This window comes from Phyllostomus hastatus, unplaced genomic scaffold (genome assembly GCF_019186645.2).
Source record: "Phyllostomus hastatus isolate PE091 unplaced genomic scaffold, TTU_PhHast_1.1 phas_contig_151, whole genome shotgun sequence".
NCBI lineage: Eukaryota > Metazoa > Chordata > Mammalia > Chiroptera > Phyllostomidae > Phyllostomus > Phyllostomus hastatus.
Window position 1 is genome coordinate 657,094 of NW_025333616.1, and position 22,327 is coordinate 679,420.

Here is a 22,327-nt window from a genome sequence, read left to right on the forward strand (position 1 = left end):
TATCTCAATAGTAGACACGCAAAACTGGGTTGGCTGCCACTTACCCTGGGCTCCAGGAGGGGAGGGCGGGGTGCACTGCAGTCGCCTGGGGAGCATCTGGAACTTGTGGCTCTGGGGAGAGACTCGGGGAACAGCTGTCCGGCCCCGGTGCTGAGTCTGTCTCCAGCAGCAGAGCTTTTCTGAGCAGAGCAAGCGGGTCCTCTCAGCGTCTTCAGGAGGGAGGCTACGAACCTACACTTAGGAATTTTCTGGCCTCTGAAGAGGAGTCAGTGATGCAGGTCTCTGCGCAGCCTTCTGAAAAGACTCACTCAAGGGTTTACAGGAACAAGTATAAAGGACACATGGATAAAAACTAGGGGTGGGTGGAAATGGGAGGGAGGAAGGGAGGGCTGGGTGGGTGGGTTGAAATGGGGGTAAGATAGAAAATTGTACTGCAACAACAATTAAAATAAAAAAAAAGACTCACGGTGGCAGGGTGGAGGGTGGGGGTTAGTGACCTGCTGTGGGGAGAGGCCATCCCCCCACTTTCCTGTGGACCTGAGGGCTCTTAGTGGAGATCCCCTAGAGAGACCCTCCTGACTTCTGGCAGACCCAACCTCTGGGCCCTGAAGGCCTCACCTGCCTGAATACTAGGGGCTCTGCGCTGTAGAGGTCAGGGCAGAATCCAGCACAGACACAGCGGCTCCGGGGCGCGGCCACACCCTCCAGCTTCCCTGAACCTTGAAAAGCTCCGCCCTCTCACCTGTAGCTCCATCCTCTGGATTCCGCCAGGGGCTCTCTCAGTGAGGAAGCCCAGCAGGCAGCTGGTGCCCTGAGGGAGGCAGATGGGGGCAGATACCAGAGACACTTGGGAGGGTGCTGGTCTGCGCTGGAAAAGGCCGGCTTTGGAGAGCATCGTGGACATTTCCTGCCCCAGCCGGGTCCCGGCGAGGGCGGCCAGGAACGGAGATCACTTGTGTCTTCAAGCAGGTTGTGGAGGGCAAAGCACGGATAGCACGTCTGACACTGTCCCAGCGTAGAGTCTGCTGGAGACGGAGAACCGTCAGGCCGAGGGGTCAGCGCATCAGACTGTGAGGGAGCAGGAGCCTGCAACTTCATCCCAGCACATCCAGTGGGAGAGTGCACTGGAGAATTTCCTCTCTTTCTTTATTTTTTTTTTTTATTTTTAGGTTTTTTTTTATGTTTTGCTTCTTTAATTTCAATTTTTAACATCTTCATCTTTTCTGTTTTTTCTCTTTTGTTTTTTTTTCTTTGGTTATTCTTTTTAGTTTTTTTCCTTGTTTTTCTTTCTGGGTTTTTATTCTTTTTTCCTTTTTAATTTTTTTTTAAAAATTTACTATTTAAATTTTTTAAATTTTAATTGTTGTTCAAGTACAATTTTCTGCCTTTTACTCTCATCCCAGCCCACCCTTTTTTAATTCTTTATTTTATTTTTATATACAGGTCTATATATGGTAACAATACATTTGTTACCACATGTAGTTTTTCTTTTCTCTGTTTCCTTTTTTTTTAATTGTGTACATTGTGATCAGAACCCACACAACAGCCAGCATGCAGTAATTGCACTGCCAGCCAGAGGGCTCCCCAAACCCAAACAAGACAGGTTTCATAGAGCACCCAGCTCTGAAGGTCAGGGAGACTGAATCCCACACAGGGATTACTGAGTCCCACACAGTCACCTCTGACTCAGAGAAATCCACTCCACAAAGACTGGGAGTCCTAGCAGATCTATGTAATGCAAAAAACAAAACAAAACAAAACAAACAAAACACAAAACACAGAGACAGCCAAAACAGGGAGAAAAAGAAATGCCAGCTCTTGTTTGTTGATTTACTGATGGTAGCCATTCCCACAGGTGTGAGGTGATACCTCATTACAGTTTTAATTTGCATCTCTCTGATTCCTAATATATTGGCATCAAATAATTCTCAGGGTTCTGCTCTGATCTCTTTCAAGCATGTACGAGGTGTCTTGCTGTCTGCCATTCACCTTCAATATAGAACTGTGTGCGTTCTTCCATATTGTCTTGGTCTTTGAAGCTGAGATTGTTTTATTGGGATTCTATTACAGCTGTCCCAATTTTTCCTCCTTTGCCCTCTTCTCCCCATCCCACCCCCTGTTCCCACAGTGTGGTTCATGTTTTCAAAACTGAAGTTTTGACTTTGTCTCTTCCTCTCTGTGTTTGTCCTCAATAGTAATTTCTGTCTTCATTATTTCCCTCCTTACACTTTCACTTACATAAATTTTCTGTTCTTTTACCATTATTTTGAGGAATTAAAACTATCATTTTTAAAAGATTTTTAAATTGTTATTCTATTTCATAAAACTCTCATTTTTATATTATTACTTTTTTTTTGCTCTAGGGTTTATTTTTTTTAAAGTAGACTTTATTGGGGTGACATTGGTTAATAACATTACATAGGTTTCAGGGGTTACAATTGTAAGTGCATCTTCTGTATATTGAATTGTGTGTTCCCCACCCCAAGTGAAGTCTCCTTCCATCACCACTTATCCCCCCTTTACTTTCTTCTGCATACTCCCCAACCCCCTCTCCCTCTTGTAATCACCATGCTGTGATCTCTATCTCTGAGTCATTTTTCTTTGCTTAATCCCTTTACCTTTTTCACCAGCCCCCATCCCCTCCCCTCTGACAGCTGTCAGCCTGTTTTCTATTTTGCATCCATGAGTCTGTTTCTATTTTGTTAGTTTATCTTGTTCATTAGATTCCACATATAAGCCAAATCATATGGTATTTATCTTTCTGTGACAGATGTGTTTCACCATGGAATACTACTCAGCCATAAAAATGCAGACATGTTTCCCTTGGTTACAGCATGGAAGGACCTGGAGGACACAAATTATTTTTCATTGAGTACTGTTATTAAAATGTAATGGACACTGCACCAACTTTCTATTTGTGAGTCTCATGATGTGCTCCCCACACTAAGTCCAGCAGCCACATGTCTTGTGCAAAGTCACCACTCATGATTGACTATGTTCCCCTGTCCATCCACCCCTCCACTGCTCCCCTCTGGCAACCATCATCTCTTCTTCGTGTCTACAGTTCTGCTTTTGTTTTGTTTGTTTTGATGATGTTAAACAGTCCACATAGAAATGAAATCTTTCTCTGTCTGAACTGTCACTCAGCACAATACCCTCTAGGTCCATCCAGGTTGTCACAAACAGAAGGACTGTTTCAATCACTTTTGATGGCAGATTTACACCCCATTCTGCATATGTGCCACATCGTTCATTCCAGTCATCTGTGGTTCTAACGATTCCAGCAATCTCTTTCTAAATTCTTGATATAATAGCTTAGGCCAGTAACTTTTAAAAAAGCTTTTATTTTCTAACATATTCATGGTGTTTACTTTTCTCATTTCACAGGATTGATGTGTAATATTGACACATGATCATTTAATCTAATGCATTCACTTATTTTTTGGTTCACATATCGAGGTATTCAGAAGTCCATTTGCTTTATTTCCAAAATGTGGGGACACTGGTTATCATTGAGTATAGGATCAGGGTACCCCTACAGGGCCCCAGGAGCTACTGGGGGTCCATATCAGGTCTCCAGTCTGACTGGGTCCACTAGCTGAGAATCCTTGGGGGCAGCTCCTGTACCTTCTGGGGTCCCTGCAGGCCCCCTCCCTGGAGTATGGGGTCCAGGTCCTTCCTGGGCTAGTGGACGGCCAGAGCAGCATACACACTGGGCTCATCGGGGGGGTCCTCTGATGGGGAGGAAGGGGGTGCACTTGTCTCCTGCCTGAGGGCCAAGTGGTTCAGGTAGGCGTAGGTCACATCCTGGGGGGCAGCAGAGGCAGAAGCCTGGAGCAGGGTGACAGTGAGAGGGGTGAAAGGTGGTTGGGGCTGGGGAAGCCTGTTCTCCCCCGTCTCCACCCATGCCACCCCCCTGCTCTTGCTTTTTCTCCTTCACAGCACTTGGTTCTCTAGGACACCATCTGCTTGTTTGCAGGTGTCTCCCTCATCCACAGGGGAGCTGGAGGAGGGTGGGGACAGGCAGCTCAGGGCTGCACTGGGGTACCAACATGGAGCTGGTAACCAGTGAGCTCCTGTCACTGCTGCTGCATGAGTGAGTGACAGGACCCTGGGACCTGTGGGTGGTTCACTTATTCATGCTTCCTCCTGAGACCTGGGGCTGCACAATTCAGATAGAGGGCAAGGGGCCAGCATAGGGGACCACCCAAGAGGGAGGAGACATGAGGTCACAAGAAAGTGGGAGGATTGAGGCACAGTAGGCTGACCTGGTGCCCAGAAGGAGAGGTCAGTGTGGACACTGCTGAGAACCAGGGGATGTAAGGACAGAGAAGTGACCACTGGAGTGAACTGGGGAACAAGAAGGTCCTTGGTGTCCTGGACAGCAGCAGGGGTCTCACCTGAGGGTCCAGCTCCATCCTCTCCCTGGGTTGTGGGTCCTTCATGGCAGCAACTGCTGGAGCAGAACAGGGAGCATCTCCTGTCATGGTCCTTGAAATCTGAGGGCTGCAGACCTGCCTGCTCCCAGATGGGCTACAAACCCAGGGGTGAGGTGAGGGGCCTCGTCACTCAGTGTGGATTTCAGTCTCTCTTACCCCTGACTCTACACCCTGTAGGCTATGCTCTCCCCCATCACCTTCTGAAATCCCTGAATCCCCTTCCCTTGGACAGCTGTCCCTTCCTCTCACAGAGGGGCTCTTCTTGAGTGTCCAAAGCTGGATTGGAGGACAGACAAGTATCAGTCCTGGAATCTTAGAATCCCCCTCTCTATGTGATTCCAGAGGAAAGGAGGAAACATTACCATGTGCTTGTGAATATTTTCATATGTTAGGAGATTGAAAATGATCAAAAATTAACTTACATTTATTTGTAAACCTGTGCTGACATTGAGTGTTTCCTTTCTAGAGTTTCTGATTGGAGATTTTTGAGAAATCTGTTTCTCAACTGACCTTCCCAACCTTCTCCATCTATTTGTTTTTTTCTGCAACAAGTGCTCTGAGCCCTCTGTCCTGTGGCCCAGCTCACCCAATGTCCTGCCTTTGTTCTCATGCTGGTGTCGGAAGAGGCAGAGGAGGAGGGAGAGCAGCAGAATGAGGATCACCCAAACCCCGATCAGCATGTTCCAGTACCATTGGAGACCTAGGGCAGGAGTGATGTTATGAAGGAGCAAACATGCGCTTTCATGAGCACCTACTGTGTGTGAGGCATGTGCTGGGGTCTGTCGTTCATCTCTTCAAACTTCACAGCCCTTGTGCACCAGGGATGGCTGACCCACCACCCAGTCCACTGCAGCTCAGAGAGGTTAGCCACCTGGTCCAGGTGACCCAGTCTGGCCAGGGCATGGCTGGGCCTGGACCGTGGGACCTGGCTTCCCTGTGTTGTCCTCTTGCTGCCCCCAGGTGGTCACCATCTCCAAGCCATGGGCTCCTCACCAGTAGGGGGCCTGTCCTGTCTCACCTGGAGCTGAGGGTCCTTCATTAGTACCTGTGCCATAGCACAGCAGGGATGTGGTAGGGGCAGGGAGATGGTATGAACCCTGATGCCCACTTGGGAAGGTTGGGGTCTCTGGGGACTCTGCCTTCTAAGCTCTGCGAGAGCTTTGTATTACCTAATGTCACCTCAGGCCTGTGAGCAGGAGGGCATCAGGGGACATACATGAACCCAACACTCAGAGAAGAGAAGGGATCACCCAGCCCCACAGTGGGAACAGCAGACTGGGACCTGGACTAGGACCCACTGCCTCCCCACAAAAACCCTCACCACTCTGTTGGCCTTTCTCTGAATTGTGCAGGGGCCAATACTCAGAGTCTTCTGGAAATTCAGGATGGGAGTGAGGGGTAGGGGCTGCCTTCTCCCCACTTGGTTCGGCTGTTCCTCCCACAGCCTGGACCCATCATGTCCTTCTGCCATGCCTACCCCTCCTGTCACCTGCCAGCCTCAGAGCCCTGGGGACCCTGTGGTTCCAGCATCTCTGCCTGACTCCTAGCCCCTGGGGCACAAGCCCATCCCTGAATGTATGGATGGATGCTCAGAACTTCCCTGGGTTGCTCTGTGCTCCCTCTGAGTAGAGTTCTCAGGGACTCACCAGCTTTGGGGATGGGCCCTGTGGGTGAGGGGCGGAGTCCTCCAGAGTGTTCTGAGAATGAGGACAGAAGTGGGTGAGGGTCGGCACTGACCCTGGGGTCAGCATATAACCCAGACTCTTCTGCTACATCTCCTCTGTGGACTCTAAGACACTCCCTCTGCCTATCACCTCGTGAATTGAGGTGATATGGAAGGGCAAGCAGTGGTAGCAGGGTCTCTGAGGGGCAGATCTCTGCTGGGCCACCATCCTTAGAGCCCTCTCCCTCCCCTTTCAGCCCATATTCCTCTGGGGACCAGGACCTGAGCTAACAGCTCAGAAAGTCAGGGTCAGGGGTCCCTTACCTGAGACCAGAAGCTCCAGGGGGGCACTGGGCTGTGACAACAGGTAGGGGCTGCTGTGGTTTGCACTGTAGCACCTGTAGGTACCCCCATGGGCTGAGGTCACAGGACCCATGGAGAACTCTGCCTGGTGCTGCTGAGCTGGGGACTGTGATCTGAGACGCAGGGGAAGATCGGCTCCCCCTTCCTTGGTCAGAAAGAAAGTGTCCCTCGGGCTCTGTGACTGACACAGCAGGGTCACGTTCTCTCCTGAGGTCACTCTGGGGCCTGGCTGCACAGTGAGGAAGGGTCTGTCAGGGAGCCATCCTAGAGAGAGGTGGGTGGGTGAGGGGCTGCTGCCTACTAGTTGTGACCTGAGAGTCACCAGATCCCTTTCTAGGACCCTCATTGCTGCCTGTCTCTGTTTTCTCCAAGTCTCCCCTTCCCTTTCCCCCCATCCATTCTCTGTGTCTCTTTCCCTCCCTGTGGATCCCACACTCCTTGTCCTGGCCTGCACCACCTGTGACCCTCAGCAGGGCATGAGCAGATTCCAGGTCCCTGACTGAACCTGCTGGCTCCTCACCTGCCACCAGGATGTCCAGGGGGTCACTGGGGGCTGACCACTCAGAGTAGAGCCTGTGTCCACCATAGCACCTGTACTGGCCTCCATGGGAGCTGCTAACAGTGCCCACGGGGAAGTCGGCCTGAGAGAGCCCAGCCTGGGGCTGCAGGACAGTGATCTGGGGGAGGTCCTGTCCCCCCTCCTTGGACAGAGCAAATCTGTCATAGCCGAGGTCAGAGAGACACTGGAGGGTCAGGTTCTGTCCAGAGGCCACAATGTGGCCCTGCTGGGTCAGGAGGGAGGGCTTTCCTGAGCCACCTGCAGGGACCAGACAGGAGTGACAGGGCTGCTCCTCCCATGCACCCTCCTCCTGGTCTAGCCCCCAGGCCCCACTGTCTCTCTCTGTCTGTGTCTCTGACCCAGGAGCCCCTGTGCTCCCCTCATCCCACCTCACACGTGGGGCCCCCCTCCCTGCAAAGACCCCAGTAACCTCTCTGGTGCCTCAATACTTGGATGGGACCAGGATGGGACTTACCTGAGACCAGGAGCTCCAGGGGGTCACTGGGGTGAGACCACTCCTGGGGGTACTTCCTAAAATATCCATAGCATCTGAATGTCCACCTGTGGTTGGGGATCACAGGGCCCACAGGGAACAGGGCCTGGACCTGCCCACTGGGATGGTGCTGTGAGTCCAGAGTCTGGGAGAGCCTGTCTTCTCCTTCCTTAGTCAGAATGAACCTGTCAAACTTCTTCCACGAGCCACACTGGAGGGTCACAGTCCCTCCTGAGGTCACAACAGGGCTGGGCAGGGCTGAGAGGCTGGGTTTGTAGTAGATTCCTAGGAGAGAAGGAGGCAGCATGTTAAATGGGGCTTCCACCTCCCTCATCTCCCCCAAGGCTGGGTGGTGAGGGGAGACCCCCTGAGAGTATCCCCCTTCCTGAGGGCAGAGCCTGAGGCTGGGACCCCTAGTGCCCTCTCACCTGTTGCCACCAGCTCCAGGGTATCACTGGGCTCTGACCAGCCAGTGGGGCTGAGGTATTTACAATGATATCTTCCTGCAATGATTTGTTCTCTGAAGAACTTGGCTTTGTCCCTGGGTTCCAGTGTTTTCTGTGTGTCAAAAGGTGTATTCATTTCTTCATTATACAGATGATACTCCTGGGCCTTCCTGGTCCCCTGACACCAGATGGTCACAGATTTCCTTGAAGGGACCATAGAGCCTGGCTCAGCCCATATGGTGGGCTTGAGGACGTTCCCTGGAAGAATCAGACTGTGTTTGAATGGATTTCCCCACCGCTCCTTCCTAGCTCAGCCCACGTCTCTCCTGTTATATCCCCTCATCCCAGGACTTCATGCCCCCTCCTGAGCCTCAGGGTGAATTACAAGGTGGGACAGGGAGCCAGGGGAGAACTCACCTGCCTGCAGATGGGTTTTCTGGCCAAGACTCAGCCCTGGAAAAAAGTACTTGTCAGAGTTGCACTCGGGCGTCTGAGCTGATTCCCTTACCTCAGGGCCTCATCTGTTCCAACTGCCTGAGGCTGGTGTTACCCATAGACAAACCTTTGTACCTTCCCTGTCCCCTCCTGCTGCCCTGTCCCTATGTCCCACAACTGACCAAGGCAGAGAAGAGCAGGGAGGATGGACATGGTGCCGTCTGCTCTGAGTGCTCCCGCTCTGCAGGTGGGCAAGACCCTGGGCCTGGAGGACAGAGATGCACAGGATGTGGTGAGTCAGGGGCTGCAGCCACCCTTCTGGGTTCCCACCCCTGTGGACCCACAGCAAGGGGATGGCCCCGCCCTGGGCCTTGCCCTGGGTTTTTCCATGACGAGGGCTCAGGAAAACATGAGGCACTCAGGGGACTCTCAGCCCAGGTCTGAGGTCTCGTCTCAGTCCCAGGACCCTCTGGCTGGTCTGTGGTCCTGTCAGAGAGGGTGGGACCCAGGCTCTGGTCCTCTGTCCACCCTCTACAGGCTGATGCTAAATAGAACTCGCTACTCATTGTCTCAACCTCCCACAAACAGCACTTACTTGTTTACTGATCACCTAGTAAAGCCGAGTATTTGTGTCAGAACTAGAAATGCATCCATGAACCAGGAGACTGATTTTCTGTATCTCGAGAACTCTTCTTAGCAGAAAATGAGCTAAGTCTAAAGTGGAAATGCCTTTACTTACAAAGGAGAAATGAGAGAAAATATGAGAACACCTGGGACCATGACTAGACTGTGGTTGAGGGAACAACTGTTTTTCTTTTATCCTCATTGAAGAATATGTTTTGTTGATTTTATAGAGTGAGGAAGGGAGAGACAGACAGAAAGACATTGACGAGAGAAAGAAACATTGATTGCTTGCCTCTGCTACACACCTGGTCTGGGGATTGAACTCACAGCCTTTTGGTGTATGGGATGACACTGCAAGCCAGCAAGTCACCAGGGCCAGGGTTGAGGGAAGAGCTGTTAGATGAGGTGGAACCCTAGGAGGTGGGAGTGAGAATGCTCTTGAGAGGAAAGATTATCATAGGGAAATCTAGAGACAGAGACTGTCTGATAGCAGTAAGGGATGGAGAGGTGGTGGCTGGTCATGGGCTGGCTCTCCATCATAGAAAGACATTGGATTAAGTGTGTGAGGCAGAGGAGTATACAGGAATGAGCTGTTATAGTCACACTGAGGTATGAATCCCATATGTGCTGTGTGTTACAAAGTGACTAGGGCAGTGCAATGTGTGTAAATAACACATAATGTGAATGGTAATCCTGTGTGTCCAACAATAGATGAAAGGCTTCCATGGATTTTCCACACAATTCATGCACATATTTTAGCTGTCACAACACAGGTAGAGAAGAGACATGAGGAGAAGGAATCTCAGTGTTACCTGTAATCCTGTGTTTTGAGCTGGAAACTTGGGAAGGAATTTGCTAGTTCTATAGAACTCTAAGCTAGCAGATATGGAGGAGAACAGATATGGTCCATAGGAGATGGTGTAGTATGTGTCTGTGTGTGCAAGTGTGTATGTCTGTGAGTGTATATATGTGAATGTGTGCATTGAGGATAGGGTGAGTATGTGTGTTTGTGTATGAGTGTGTGTGACAGTGTGTATGTAGTGACTGAGTGTGTGTGAGTGAGTGTTGTAAGAGTGTGTGGGGATGTGTTTGTGCATTGTGAGTGCAAGTGACTGTGTATAGGTGTGTGTCAGTGAATGTGATTGTGTGTGTTCATGACTGTGTTCACAGGGAACTATACCAGCCTGGTTGGGGGAGGCAGAAGGGAGAGCTGTGGTTGGAAGGTCACATAGAGATGACCATGAGTAACTGTGACTTCAGAAGAAAGTCTCAATATACCCTAAACTCAGAGAGGAGAATGGAAGGCTTTTAGGCAGAAATGGACAGATTCTGAAAGAGAATTGTGAAGACTGGTGTGGAGGGTGAACAGAGGAAGAAAGTGAGGACTTAGAGCTCAGAACCTAGGCAGGTGTTGTTGTGACTGCTGCCTTGGGGACATGAAGGGTGATGTGCCTTCTCTGCCTCATTGATTGGAGATCCCAAAGAGCCTTCATTAAGGTGACCTAAGGGGAGTGGCAGTGATGAGCCTGGGGTCTGTGCAAGCATTCTGCTCCCGCAGGAGAGCTCAGGGCTCCTTTCTGGCCCTGGAACACAGGGGCTGCATCTCACACTGTTTCCACCTGACTCTGTGTCTCTGTGAGACATGGGCTCTTTCTCTCTCCCTCTCCTTGGGGTGAATCATTGGGGCCATTTCTGCCTCCTCTGAGCATCTTTCAAGCTGGGAGTCACTCTCCTCTTCAACTGTGGAGACTCTTGAGGATTCAGAAAAAATTGACATTAAAGGAATACTGTTAGAGGCAGAAAAACACCCCCACACTTTAAATATGGGGTGCTGCAATACCACATCCTGAATGCCTGAGGGATCCTTGAACAGCCTGCTTCCTCTGTTGCTCTCACTTCCCTCATTCAGAGCCCAGTGAAACCAACCCCACCCCTATGAATGTGGAAGAATTCACCCTACTTGAGATATGGAGGAAAGGAAACCAGATATTCAGATTCACGTGGAGGCTTTGGAGGTTTGAGAAAATGAAAAGCAGACATGCCTCGTCCAATGGAGCAGAGGGAGGGATCAGACTCAGACCACAGTGCAGAGTCACTCGATCATGACAGAGACCCTCCCAGTGCAGTGGGCAGATCCTGGTCTTTCTGTCATGAGTGCTGGGCCAGCTGGGGGAGTCTGTGGAACAGGTGAACTTCACACTTGCTTCACCCCATACACAAAATTGAAGCTAGAATCATGACAGACTGGAGAGTAAGTCAATTACTTTTTCCTTAGCAAAAATATAGAAAATATCATTTTTTCTTTGTGTGATACTTTTTAAAAATCATTTTTTATTGTTATTCTATTACAGTTGTCCCAATTTTCCTCCTTTGCCTTCCTCTGGCCATCCCACCCCCTGGTCCCATACTCGATCTCCACACTGTTGTCCATGTCCACAGGCCATTCTTACGTGTTCTCTGACTAGTCCTTTCCCTTTTTTACCGTTATTATCCCTCTCCCCTCCCCCTCTGGTCACTGTCAGTCTGTTCCATGTTTCCATGACTGTGGTTCTGTTTTCTACATTAGTTTATTTTGTTCAATAGGTTCCTCTTATGTTTGAGATCACATGTATTTGTCTTTCACTGACTGGCTTATTGCTCTTAGCATAATATTCTCCAGTTCCAAGTATGCTGTTACAAACAGTAGGGTTTCCTTCTTTTTTTTCTGTTGCACAATGCTCCATTGTGTAAGTGTACCACAGTTTTTGATACAATAATTGACTGGTGGGCATTTATGCTGTTTGCAGCACGTGGCTATTGTAAATAGCCCTGCTATGAAATTAGGGGTGCATAATTTCTTTCGAATTAGTGATTTAGGATTCTTAGAGTATATGCCCATGGGAGAGTGGTGTGGGATGTGGGGGAGGAGGACAAAGGAGGAAAACTGGGTCAAGTGTAAGGGAATAACAATAAAAAATAAAGTTAAAAGCACACACACACATATACAAAGAAAGGTCAGACAAGAGACACATCTCCATGGGCTCCAGATGGGTGGAGCTGTCCATGACCCAGTGCTGAATTCTCCACCTCCTCTTGGGATTCACATACAAAATAGGACAGAATCAGGGGAGATGCAGGTGGCTCATGGTTTTGAGGAAAGCCTTCTAGAAAAGGTGTACATTCCTGGCCAAGGCTGGACTCTGTCTTGGTCAACAGGACCTCTGGACAGTGGATGAGCTGTCCTGTCTTGCAGATTCTGTAATGGCTATTGCGAATTTACTTTGCTGTATCAGGTTTGTTCTGTTCTTACATTGGGAAAAGGGGTAAAGTCCCAGTGGATATTTTTACAGCAGAACTTTTGATGGTTTGCTTTTCAGTTGTTAAAGTGAAGCTCAAGAGACAACGTGACAGGATGTGAGGGTCAGGGTCCCCACACCACAGCATGTACTGGGCACAAGGTGCCTGTCACACAGGAAGAGGACCAGCTCTTCTCACGCTAAAAATAGCAGGTGCTGAGGGACTGACCTGAGTCACATCACTCAACACCCTTCATGTCTAAAGTGTCACATTTAATTTTGCTGAATTCTACAATCATAGGAAGATTTTAACTCCTCTTTCTGTTATTGGAAAAGTATAACAATTCTTCAGTTTATAATTGCCACGGTCCAGCCGCAGCTAGGTCCAGGGTTTCCTGAAAGGTGGGTAAGGCGTTGGTGGTGGGAGACAGACGACAACACGCCTCAGAGGACAGTGATGCTCTGTTCCATTTATTGCAAGTACAAGCAGGTTTTTATACTTTCATTTTTAGCAGTGATTGACATTTGCGATTAGGTAAAGCAGAAAAAAATTAATACAAAGGTAACCAGGAAAAGTACAAAAATTCCCGTAGATTCAGTTATGTTAAACAAAGATTATTTTAACCAGGAGAGCCATAAATCAGACAATTAGAAATAGCTGTACGTACAGAGTTTGAATATCTTATTGTTTATTAAAGTTCTCAGAATTTGTCATGGGGCAAAAGGATACGCTAAATTGAATAGAGGTTATAGGAAATTTATTATAAGGCCTTTGTGATGTCTAACTTACCTATTTACCTTTTCTGTCTAAAATATTTCTCTATGTACCATGGACTCTAACTCCCTGGTAACTGTTTCTACGTGCTTAATTTATAATAGTTAACCAGCTTTTCTTATTTCTTTGCCTGTCTAATTCTATTTGATATATACTCCTATTCAAGGTAAAGGCGGGGCTGTTACTCCAACATCTTTTAGACACTCAGGGGCTATTTCATTAGAGGAGATTTTATTCTTTGGTCAAGAAATTATTTTATACAACTTCATTGGAATTATGCAAATCAATAAACCTGAGATATAGATATCTAACAATCGCACCACCTTTTAATCTCCAAAACAAACAGGTAAGGAGAGATAAACAGGAAATTCAGCTACAATAAACCCTTTTTATTCCTTAATCAATAAACACCAGGGAGGTCTGCCTTGAGCTAGCCTTTCCATGAAATTTAGACTGTTATAAGGCACTTGGACTTCATCCTTATTGACCATTCTAATGCCACCCTCATTATATGCTCCTGTATAAGGCAATGGGAGATCTGGAACCCTCTGGAGGCTATTAGCTTCTTTTGGGGGATACCATAATTTGCCAATAATTTAATATGCTACCCAGGGGTATCCCTGGGCTATGGGTAAGGGTCTATATAATTTTTTCTTGTTTTCTTGAAAGACTCTTTGTATCTATGGATAAGGAACAGGCATGAGAAAGTCCGCCAATAATTCAACCCATTGTAACTGATTTATGAATTCTTTTATGGGAACAATCGGGGATAATTTCTTACTCAGGTTTATAAACACCTTGTTTAAAACAACCTGGGCATGATTCAATAGTCTAGGGAGAACTAGTTGTCCCTTCAGAATTTCCCTCAAAATCAATCATTGACTCTTTTTGAGCCTCTTTATTCTCATGTCCTGTTCTTATAGGAATCAGGGTACAAAGTAAGACCATGATCAATATTAGCAAGGAAATTATTAAAAGCAATCCCCAGAAAATTACCACCCCCCTTTGTATGCCACGCTCTCTTCCAGGAAGATGGATTCCTTGAATGCCCTCTTTCCATGTTCAGACCTTGTCAAAAAACATGGTTGGAAGAGGGCGTGGCAATAATAATCAATAATACTTGGCAAAGCTAGCATATAAAATAGTTAATAATATAAAACTATTTTAGGAGAAATATGAAATCTCTCTGACTTAACATCTATTAGGCTTTATACCAGATACATATTTTTTTACTCCTTGCCAAACATAAAGCAAAGAGCTTGGTTCTGAATTTCCAGAAGAGAAGAAAACCTATAAAGTCTGTTTTTTTATTGTTTTATTGAAATCATTTTTGCATATGAGTCAAAACTCAGTTTCTTTTGAAAGAGAGAGAGAGAGAGTATTTATTAGTTTAACAAGTTTACCACAAGAAAATACAACTAACTGGGTGATATAAGAGAGCAGAAATTAATTTTATTAGTATCCAGATACTAGACAGATTGATTGACAAATGAAGATTTTATATATGTGTAATATATATAATACCTATATGTATATAGACAGATACATAGACACACTGATGGTAGATAAATGGATACACAGGTAGATTCACAAACATTTCAACATTTGCTCTGCCTAGCTCCATTATTTGTCCTGCTTTTTAGATAGGTTGTTTTTATATATTTTTTTCCAGCTTTACTGACATATACTTGACAAGTAACATTATGTAATTGTTGACAATGTGTTGATTGAATACATTTAAATATTATAAAATGATACCTTCTTAGCTTTAGTGGGAGTGTGGGGTGGGATGGGAGGAGGAAAGTAAAGGGGGGAAATTAGGACAACTGTAACAGAAGGACAATAAGTAAATAAAAAAGTAAAAATGAGGTATGGGGAAAAAGCCACATAATTGTCACTTTTTTGTGATGAGAATATGTGAGATACATTCTCTTAGCAACTTCTGGGTATATGATAGTCTTTTTAACTGTACCCACCAAGATGTACATGAGACCCCAGGAAGAGGTAAACTCATAACTGAAAGTCAATGCTCTTTGACTAATTTCTCTCCTTCCCCCCAGTCACCATGGTCACTGCCATTCCACTCTCTGTTTCTACATGTTTGGACACTTTAGATTCTACATATTCATGAGATGACTCAGCCTCATCTGTGTGATTGATCTCACCTAGCATAGTGCCATCAGGTTCCATCAGTGTTCTTGTGAAGGGCAGGATTTTCTTCCCTCTTGTGGCTGAATCACATTTCATTCCACAGACACCCAGACATTCCCAAATGCCACCCATGAGAGTATTCTGAAAGTGTTTTCTTCTGAGGCAACAATCCTCCAAGCTGTCCCTTCAAACTCTGTTGTGTTGATTCCAAGTGATGGGACTTCTGTGATGATGAGGCTGGAGGCACCTAGGGGGAGAGAGAAAGAATTGGGTCCAGAGATGGTGGAAGGCATCACTTTAGGTTTATTTCCTCCACATGTGTGTCTCATTCTCTGCATTTATTCAGTGATTGAATTTATGTAAAGTCTTCTGAACTGAGCTGTTGAGGGTTCAGTAACATTCATCTGGTAATGTGATTATTAGAAATTAAAAAATTGTATTAGGTGAAGTTGGAAGAGGGTATGAGATTTATATGTGTGGATCCAAAGCAGCATGGGGGATGGACCCTCATGTCACAGTGCTGAGAGTGAAGGGAGCCATGACAGGGAGAGAAAATACACAGTCAGTGGTGGAAGAATCTTCAGGCTCAGGGGCTGAAGTAGGGATGGGACATGGAGCTTGGGCACAGATTCTCCTGCCTGCACGTAGGTTTGATGACCAAGACTCAGCCCTGGAGGAGAGTCCTTGTGAGAGATTTGCACCCAGACATCTGAGCCCATTCTGTCCCCTCAGGGCCCCAACCCAGGAACTGTCTGAAGCTGAAGTTCTCCACAAGCAAGGTGGTGTAGCCTCCCTATTTCTTCCTGCTGCCCCGTACCCCTGTCCCCACAATTGACCAAGGCAGAAAAGAACAGGAAAGATGGCCATCATGCTGTGCACTCTGAGTGCTCTCACTCTACAAGCAGGTGACGACCTAGGCCTGAAGGACAAAGACACACAGGATGTGGTGAGTCAGGGGCTGCTGCCACCCTTCCAGGTTCCCACCCCTGTGGACCCACAGCAAGGGGAAGCCCCGCCCTGGCCCTGGCCCTGGCCCTGGCCCTGGGTTTTTCCATGATGAGGGCTCAGGTGTACTGCTCACCTTCTGGACACTCTCAGACCAGATCTGGCATCTCTTCTCATTCATTCTCAGGACCCTCTGCCTGGTCTGTGCTCCTGTCAGAGGGAGCAGAACCCAGGTCCTTGTCCTAATTCAACACTCAGCAGTCTGACTCTCAAAAGCACTGACTCCTCTTTTTCTCAACCTCCCACCAACAGAATTAACTTTCAGTGTTTGACTCATCCATAAACAAATATTAACTGATCACCTATGACCTGGCAGGTATCTGTTGCAGAAATACAATCATGATCTAGGAGAGTGATTTTCTGTATCTTGAGAACTCTTCTTAGCAGAAAATGAGCATTCTAAGGTTAAAATGGAAATGATTTTACTTACAAAGGAGGAATGAGAAAATGTATCATAAGACCTGGGGCCATGACAAGACTGTACTTGAGGGAACAGCTTTTTTTTCCACCTTCCTTGAATAATATATTTATTGATTTTATAGACAGAGGATGGGAGAGACAGAGAAACAGACATTAATGAGAGAGAGATACATTGACTGGCTGCCTCTCATATATCCCTGGACTGGGGATTGAACTCAGAACCTTTTGGTGTTTGGAATAACATTTCAAGTAAGTAAGTAAGCAAGCTACAGGGTCAGGGCTGAGGGAAGGGCTGTTTGATGAGGTAAAATGTTAAAAAGTGGAAATCAGAATATTCTTGTGAAGAAAGAATATTGTAGGGAACTCTAGAGACAGACCGATAGCTGTAAAGGAGGGTGAGGTGGCGGCTGGTCATGGGCCGGCTCTCCACCACACAAGGACATTAGATTAAGTGTGTGAGGGAAAGGAATATACAGAAATGAGCTGTTACAGTCACACTGAGTTATGAATCTCATATGTGCCGTGTGTTATAGAGGAACTACAGAAGTGCAATATGTGTAAATAATGTGTATTGTGAACAGTAACTGAACTCCAATCCTGTGTGTCCAACAATATTAGATGAAGGACTTACATGGATTCACCACACAATCCATGAATATTTTTAACTGTTGCAACACATGCAGAGAAGAGAAAGGAGGAGAGGAAATCTCAGTGTTACCTCTAATCCTGTGCTTTTAGCTGGGGGCTTGTGAAGAAATTTCCTAGTTCTTAAAACTCTAAGAAAGCAGATATGGAAGAAAACAGTTATGGTCAACAGGAGAGTGTGTGCGTGTGTCTGCCTCTGTGTATAAGTGTATATATGTGTGAGTGTATATGAGTGAGTGGATGTTAGTGTGAGTATGTGTGAATGTGTGTGTGAGTTTATGGTGTGTACATGTATTTGTGTATGAATATGGGTGACTGTGTGTATGTGTATGAGTGCATACATGAGTGTGTATGTGTGTTTGTGTATGTGACTGTGTGCATGTGTGGGACTGAGCGTACGTGTGTGAGAGTGAATTTTGAAGAGTGTATGTGTGTGTTTGAATGTGTGTATGTGTGTGAATGAGTGTGTGTGTGTCAGTGAGTGTGATTGTGTGTGTGTATGGTTGTGTGTTCACAGGTAACTACACCCATCTGACTGAGAGAAGCAGAAGTGAGAGCTGAGGCTGGAGGGTCACATGAAGATGATAATGAACAATCATCACCACTGTAGAAATTCTAAATTCTCCCTAAAATCACTGAGGAACATGGGAGGATTTTGAGGAGAAATGGACAGATTCTGGAGGAGAGTTGGAAGACTGATGTGGAAGGTGAGCAGGAGAGGAGACTGAGGGTGTAGGACTCAGAACCCAGGAAGGTGGTGGATGTGACCACTGCAGGGGGGACATGAAGGGTAACCTTCCCTCTCTGCCTTGTTGAGTGGAGACCCCAAGTAGTCCTCACAACAGTGAGCCATGGGGAGGGACAGAGACCAGTCTGGGGTCTGTGCAAACACTCTGCTCCCACAGGAGAGCTAAGTGTTTCCTCAGGCATGAACTACGTCTCACACAGTTTCCACCTGACTTTGTGTCTTTGTGAGAAGTGGACTCTTTCTATCTCCCTCTCCTTGGGGTGAATTATTTGAGTCATCTCTCCCTCCTCAGAGCACTTTGATGCTGGGTGTCACCTCCTCTTCAAACTCTGGAGACTATTCAGGATTCAGAAAAGATTATCATTCCTGGGAGCTCTGTTAGAGGCAGAACAACAGCCCCCATACTTTAATGTCAGTTGTGGCAATACCACATCCTAATGGCTGAAGGATCCTTGAGCAGCCTGCTTCCTCTGCTTTTCTCACTTCCATCATTTGCAGCTCAGTGATACCTGCACCACCCCCACAAGTGTGATCAGAATTCACCCTGCCTTGGATATGAGTGCAAGGAAACCAGACATTCAGACTTAGATGTAGACATGAGAAGTTTGAGAAAGTGAAAAGCAGAAATACCTCACCCAATGGAGCTGAAGGAAAGATCAGACTCAGACCACAGTGCAGGGTCAGGTGATCATGACAGAGACCCCCCCCAGTGCAGTCAGCAGCTCCTGGTCTTTCCATCATGGGTGCTGGGCCAGCTGGGGAGTCTGTGGAACAAGGTGAGTTTCACACCTGCCTCACTCCATACACAAAATTGCTGCTTAGATGGACAACAGATTGAAGAGTAAATCAATTATTTTTTCTTTAGCAAGAATACCTTTTTTCTTTGTGGGAAGCTGTTTCAAAAATCATTTTTTATTGTTATTTCAGTACAGTTTTCCCAACTTTCCCCTTTCCCTCCATTGCCCATCCCATCCCCCACTACCAGAGTTAATGTGTACACTCTTGTCCATGTGTGTGGGTCATTCATACATGTTCTTTGATGAGTTTCTTCCCCTTTTTCCACTATTATCCCTCTCCCTCCCCCTTCTGTTCACTGTCAGTCTGTTCATTGTTTCTATGCTTGTGGTTCTATTTTCTTCGTTAGCTTATTTTGTTCATTAGATTCCTCTTATAGGTGAGATCACATGTATTTGTGTCTCACTGACTACCTTATTTCACTTAGCATCATATTCTCCAGGTCCATCCATGTGTTCCGAAAGGCAGGAGTTCTTTCTCTCTTACTATTGCATAGTGTTCCATTGCACAAATATCCCACAATTATTTTATCCCCTCATGTACTTGTGGGCACATGAGCTATTTCCAGCACTTGGCTATTGTAAACAGTGCTGTTATGAAGATAGGGGTGCATAATTTCTTCTGAATTGGTGAATCGGGATTCTTAGGTGTATTCCCATAGGAGAGAGGGGTGGAGTGCGTGGAGGAGGGTAAAAGAGGATAATTGAAAAAACTGTAAGGGAATAAAAATAAAAAATAAAGTTAAACACACACACACACACACACACACACACACACACACACGCAGAAACGTCAGACAAGAGACACATCCCCATGGGCTCCAGATGGGGGGTGGAGCTGTCCATGACCCAGTGCTGAATTCTCCACCACCTCTGGGGATTCACATACAAATAGGACAGAATCAGAGAAGATGCAGGTAACCCATGGTTTTGAGGAAAGCCTCCTAGATATATGTGCACATTCCTGATCAAGGCTGGTCTCTGTCTGGGTCAGCAGGACCTCTGGACAGTAGAGGAGCTCTCCTGACTTGTGGATTCTGTGATGGCTAGAGTGAATTTACTTTGCTGTATCAGGTTTGTTCTGTTCTTACATTGGAATAAGGGGTAAAGTCTCAGGAGACATTTTTATAGAAGAGCTTTTGATGGTTTGCTTTTCAGTTGCTAAAGTGAAACTCAAGAGACAACGTGACAGGATGTGGTGGACAGGGTCCTCACACCACAGTCTGTACAGGGCACAAGATGCCTGTCACACAGGAAGAGGACTGACTGCTCTTCACCCTAAAAATAGCAGGTTCTGAGGATTTCACTCGAGCCACACCACTCAATACCCCTCATGTCCAAGGTGACACATTTAGTTTTCCTAAACTCTACAATCACATATTGATTTAATATGGCTTGCTACCATTTCAGATCCTCATTAATTTTATAGAATATGACATTCAATATTATTTAGTCAAGTTAATAAACTAGTTAATAATATAAAACTATTTTCAGAAGAAAGATGAAATTTGTCTCCTATCTAATATTTATTAGTTCTAGTACCACTTGTATATTTTGCACTCTCCTGACAAAGTGAAAGCAGTTCACTGAACAGTTTGTGCATTTTTAGAAGATGAGAAAATTTGCAGAACTTGTTTTTGCTGAAATCATTTGTTGTGTATGAGTGAAAACCTAGTTCCTTCTTTCTCTCTGGAGAGAAGTGAGGGAGAGAGGGAGAAAGAGAGAAGGAAAGGGAAGGGAAGGAAGGAGAACTCAGTAAAGTTGTTATAACAAATTACAACTAAATGCATAGCTTCAGAAAACACAACATTTTAAATTGATTCAGTTCTGGAGGCCAGAGACATAATTGACAGATGGAGATATATAAAGAAATAGGTAGGTAGATAAACAGCTAGAGAGATAAAGTTAGAGGCTGACCTGAAGATACATAGACACAGAGATAATAGGTAAATGGATACATATGCAGGTGGACTAAAAAACTCTCCAACATTTGCTGTTGCCACATCATGTTATATTTTTCTTTTTGCTTCAGGTAAGTGTTTTTGGAATCAAGAATGCAGACAGCTTTTCCAGATTTATTGAGATATCATTGACATATAATATTGTGTAAGTGTAAGGTGTGCAGTAGGTGGATTGGATTCATTTATATGTTGCAGAATGTTACCACCTCAGCTTAGGTAACAATAGTATCAAGAAGTCACATCACTATCACTTACTTTTTCTGGCAAGAACATTTCAGATACATTCTGGTAGCCCCTTTCCAGTATGTGACACAGTCTGGTTAACTGTACTCACCAGGCTGTATGTGAGGCCCTAGGACATGCCAATCTCATAACCAAAAGTCGAGGCTCTTTGAGCAATTTCTCTCCTTTCCCCCTCTTCCCCGTGGTCACCACCATTCCACACTCTGTTTGTAAATAATTGGCTCTTGTAGATTCCTCATATATGTGAGATATTTCTGTATTGATAATTCCACTGTGTGATCTGGCTGAGTTAACAAAATGGCCTCAAGGTTCATTTATGTTGTCTGAAATGGCAGGATGTTTTCTTTATTTTTAGTTTTGGCACTATTACAGATATCTCTGTTTCCCCCAACCTATGCCTGGTCTCGCCAGCCTCTGTCCCCCCATCCCTCTGGCCCTCAGCACCCTGTTGTCTGTGTCTGTGGGTATCGCATGTATGCCTTTGGCTACTACCCTCACCTGACTTCATCCAGCCTCCCACCTCCCTCCCCTCTGACAATGTCAGGCTGCTCCGTGCCTCTGTTTTCATTTTGTTCTTTTTCTCTTGGTTGAATAATATTTTACTTTATATATATTCAGACTTCGGGAAATTCCACAAATCATATCATTATTTAAAAAGATTACTTTTTAAGGTGGCACCCCACTATGCTCTTCCTTCAAACACCAAGTGAGGGATGTTCTGGGGAAATGGGACACCTGGCATCTGATGCAGATGAGAAGGATGGTGGGGTGGGGGGGGTGGCATCAGCCTGTACTCATCTTCACAGGGTCACATCTAATTTAGCCCATTTATTTATTGATTGGTTCCAGGTTAACTTCTGTGAACTGAGGAGATTAGGACTCAATAATGTTCATCAGGTCATGTAGTGATTACAAATAAAGAACACTTTACTACATGAAACTGGAAGAGAGCATGGGGTTTTAGATGTGTGGGCTCAAACAGCCATGTGTGAAGGACCCTCATGACACAGGGGTGAGAGAAGTAGGGGGTTTTTACAGAGTCAGCAAAGATAATGGGAGAGAAAACAGACATTTAATGGAGGAAGAGCCCTGCACAGGGAGCACTCAGACACTCCCTGCACCCAAACCTTGTTCTCTCCCCTGGACACATCAGCAGACAGTTTCCCCACCTGTGGTCCAGACTGTCCCTTACTACCTCCTGGGTCATCAGGGGGGCTTCATGGCTCCCCCCACTCTCAATGGTGCCCTATCCCATCTGTGTTCACATCTCAGTTCCATCGTGGGCCCT

The 22,327-nt window shown here is 46.2% G+C and overlaps 1 protein-coding gene across 1 annotated transcript; it reads right to left on the minus strand.

Annotated features, from left to right (window-relative positions):
• Nucleotides 1-3,684: 3,684 nt before the first annotated feature.
• Nucleotides 3,685-8,611, minus strand: LOC123813348 (leukocyte immunoglobulin-like receptor subfamily A member 6). Its single transcript, XM_045830296.1, has 10 exons — nt 8,581-8,611; nt 8,381-8,416; nt 7,946-8,221; nt 7,500-7,802; nt 6,986-7,282; nt 6,427-6,729; nt 6,086-6,136; nt 5,026-5,139; nt 4,401-4,453; nt 3,685-3,807 (listed from the first exon to the last, which is right to left on the minus strand). Exons 1-10 carry the CDS (start codon nt 8,609-8,611, stop codon nt 3,685-3,687), a joined length of 1,587 nt encoding a protein of 528 aa, XP_045686252.1.
• Between the last annotated feature and the right edge of the window lie 13,716 nt (nt 8,612-22,327).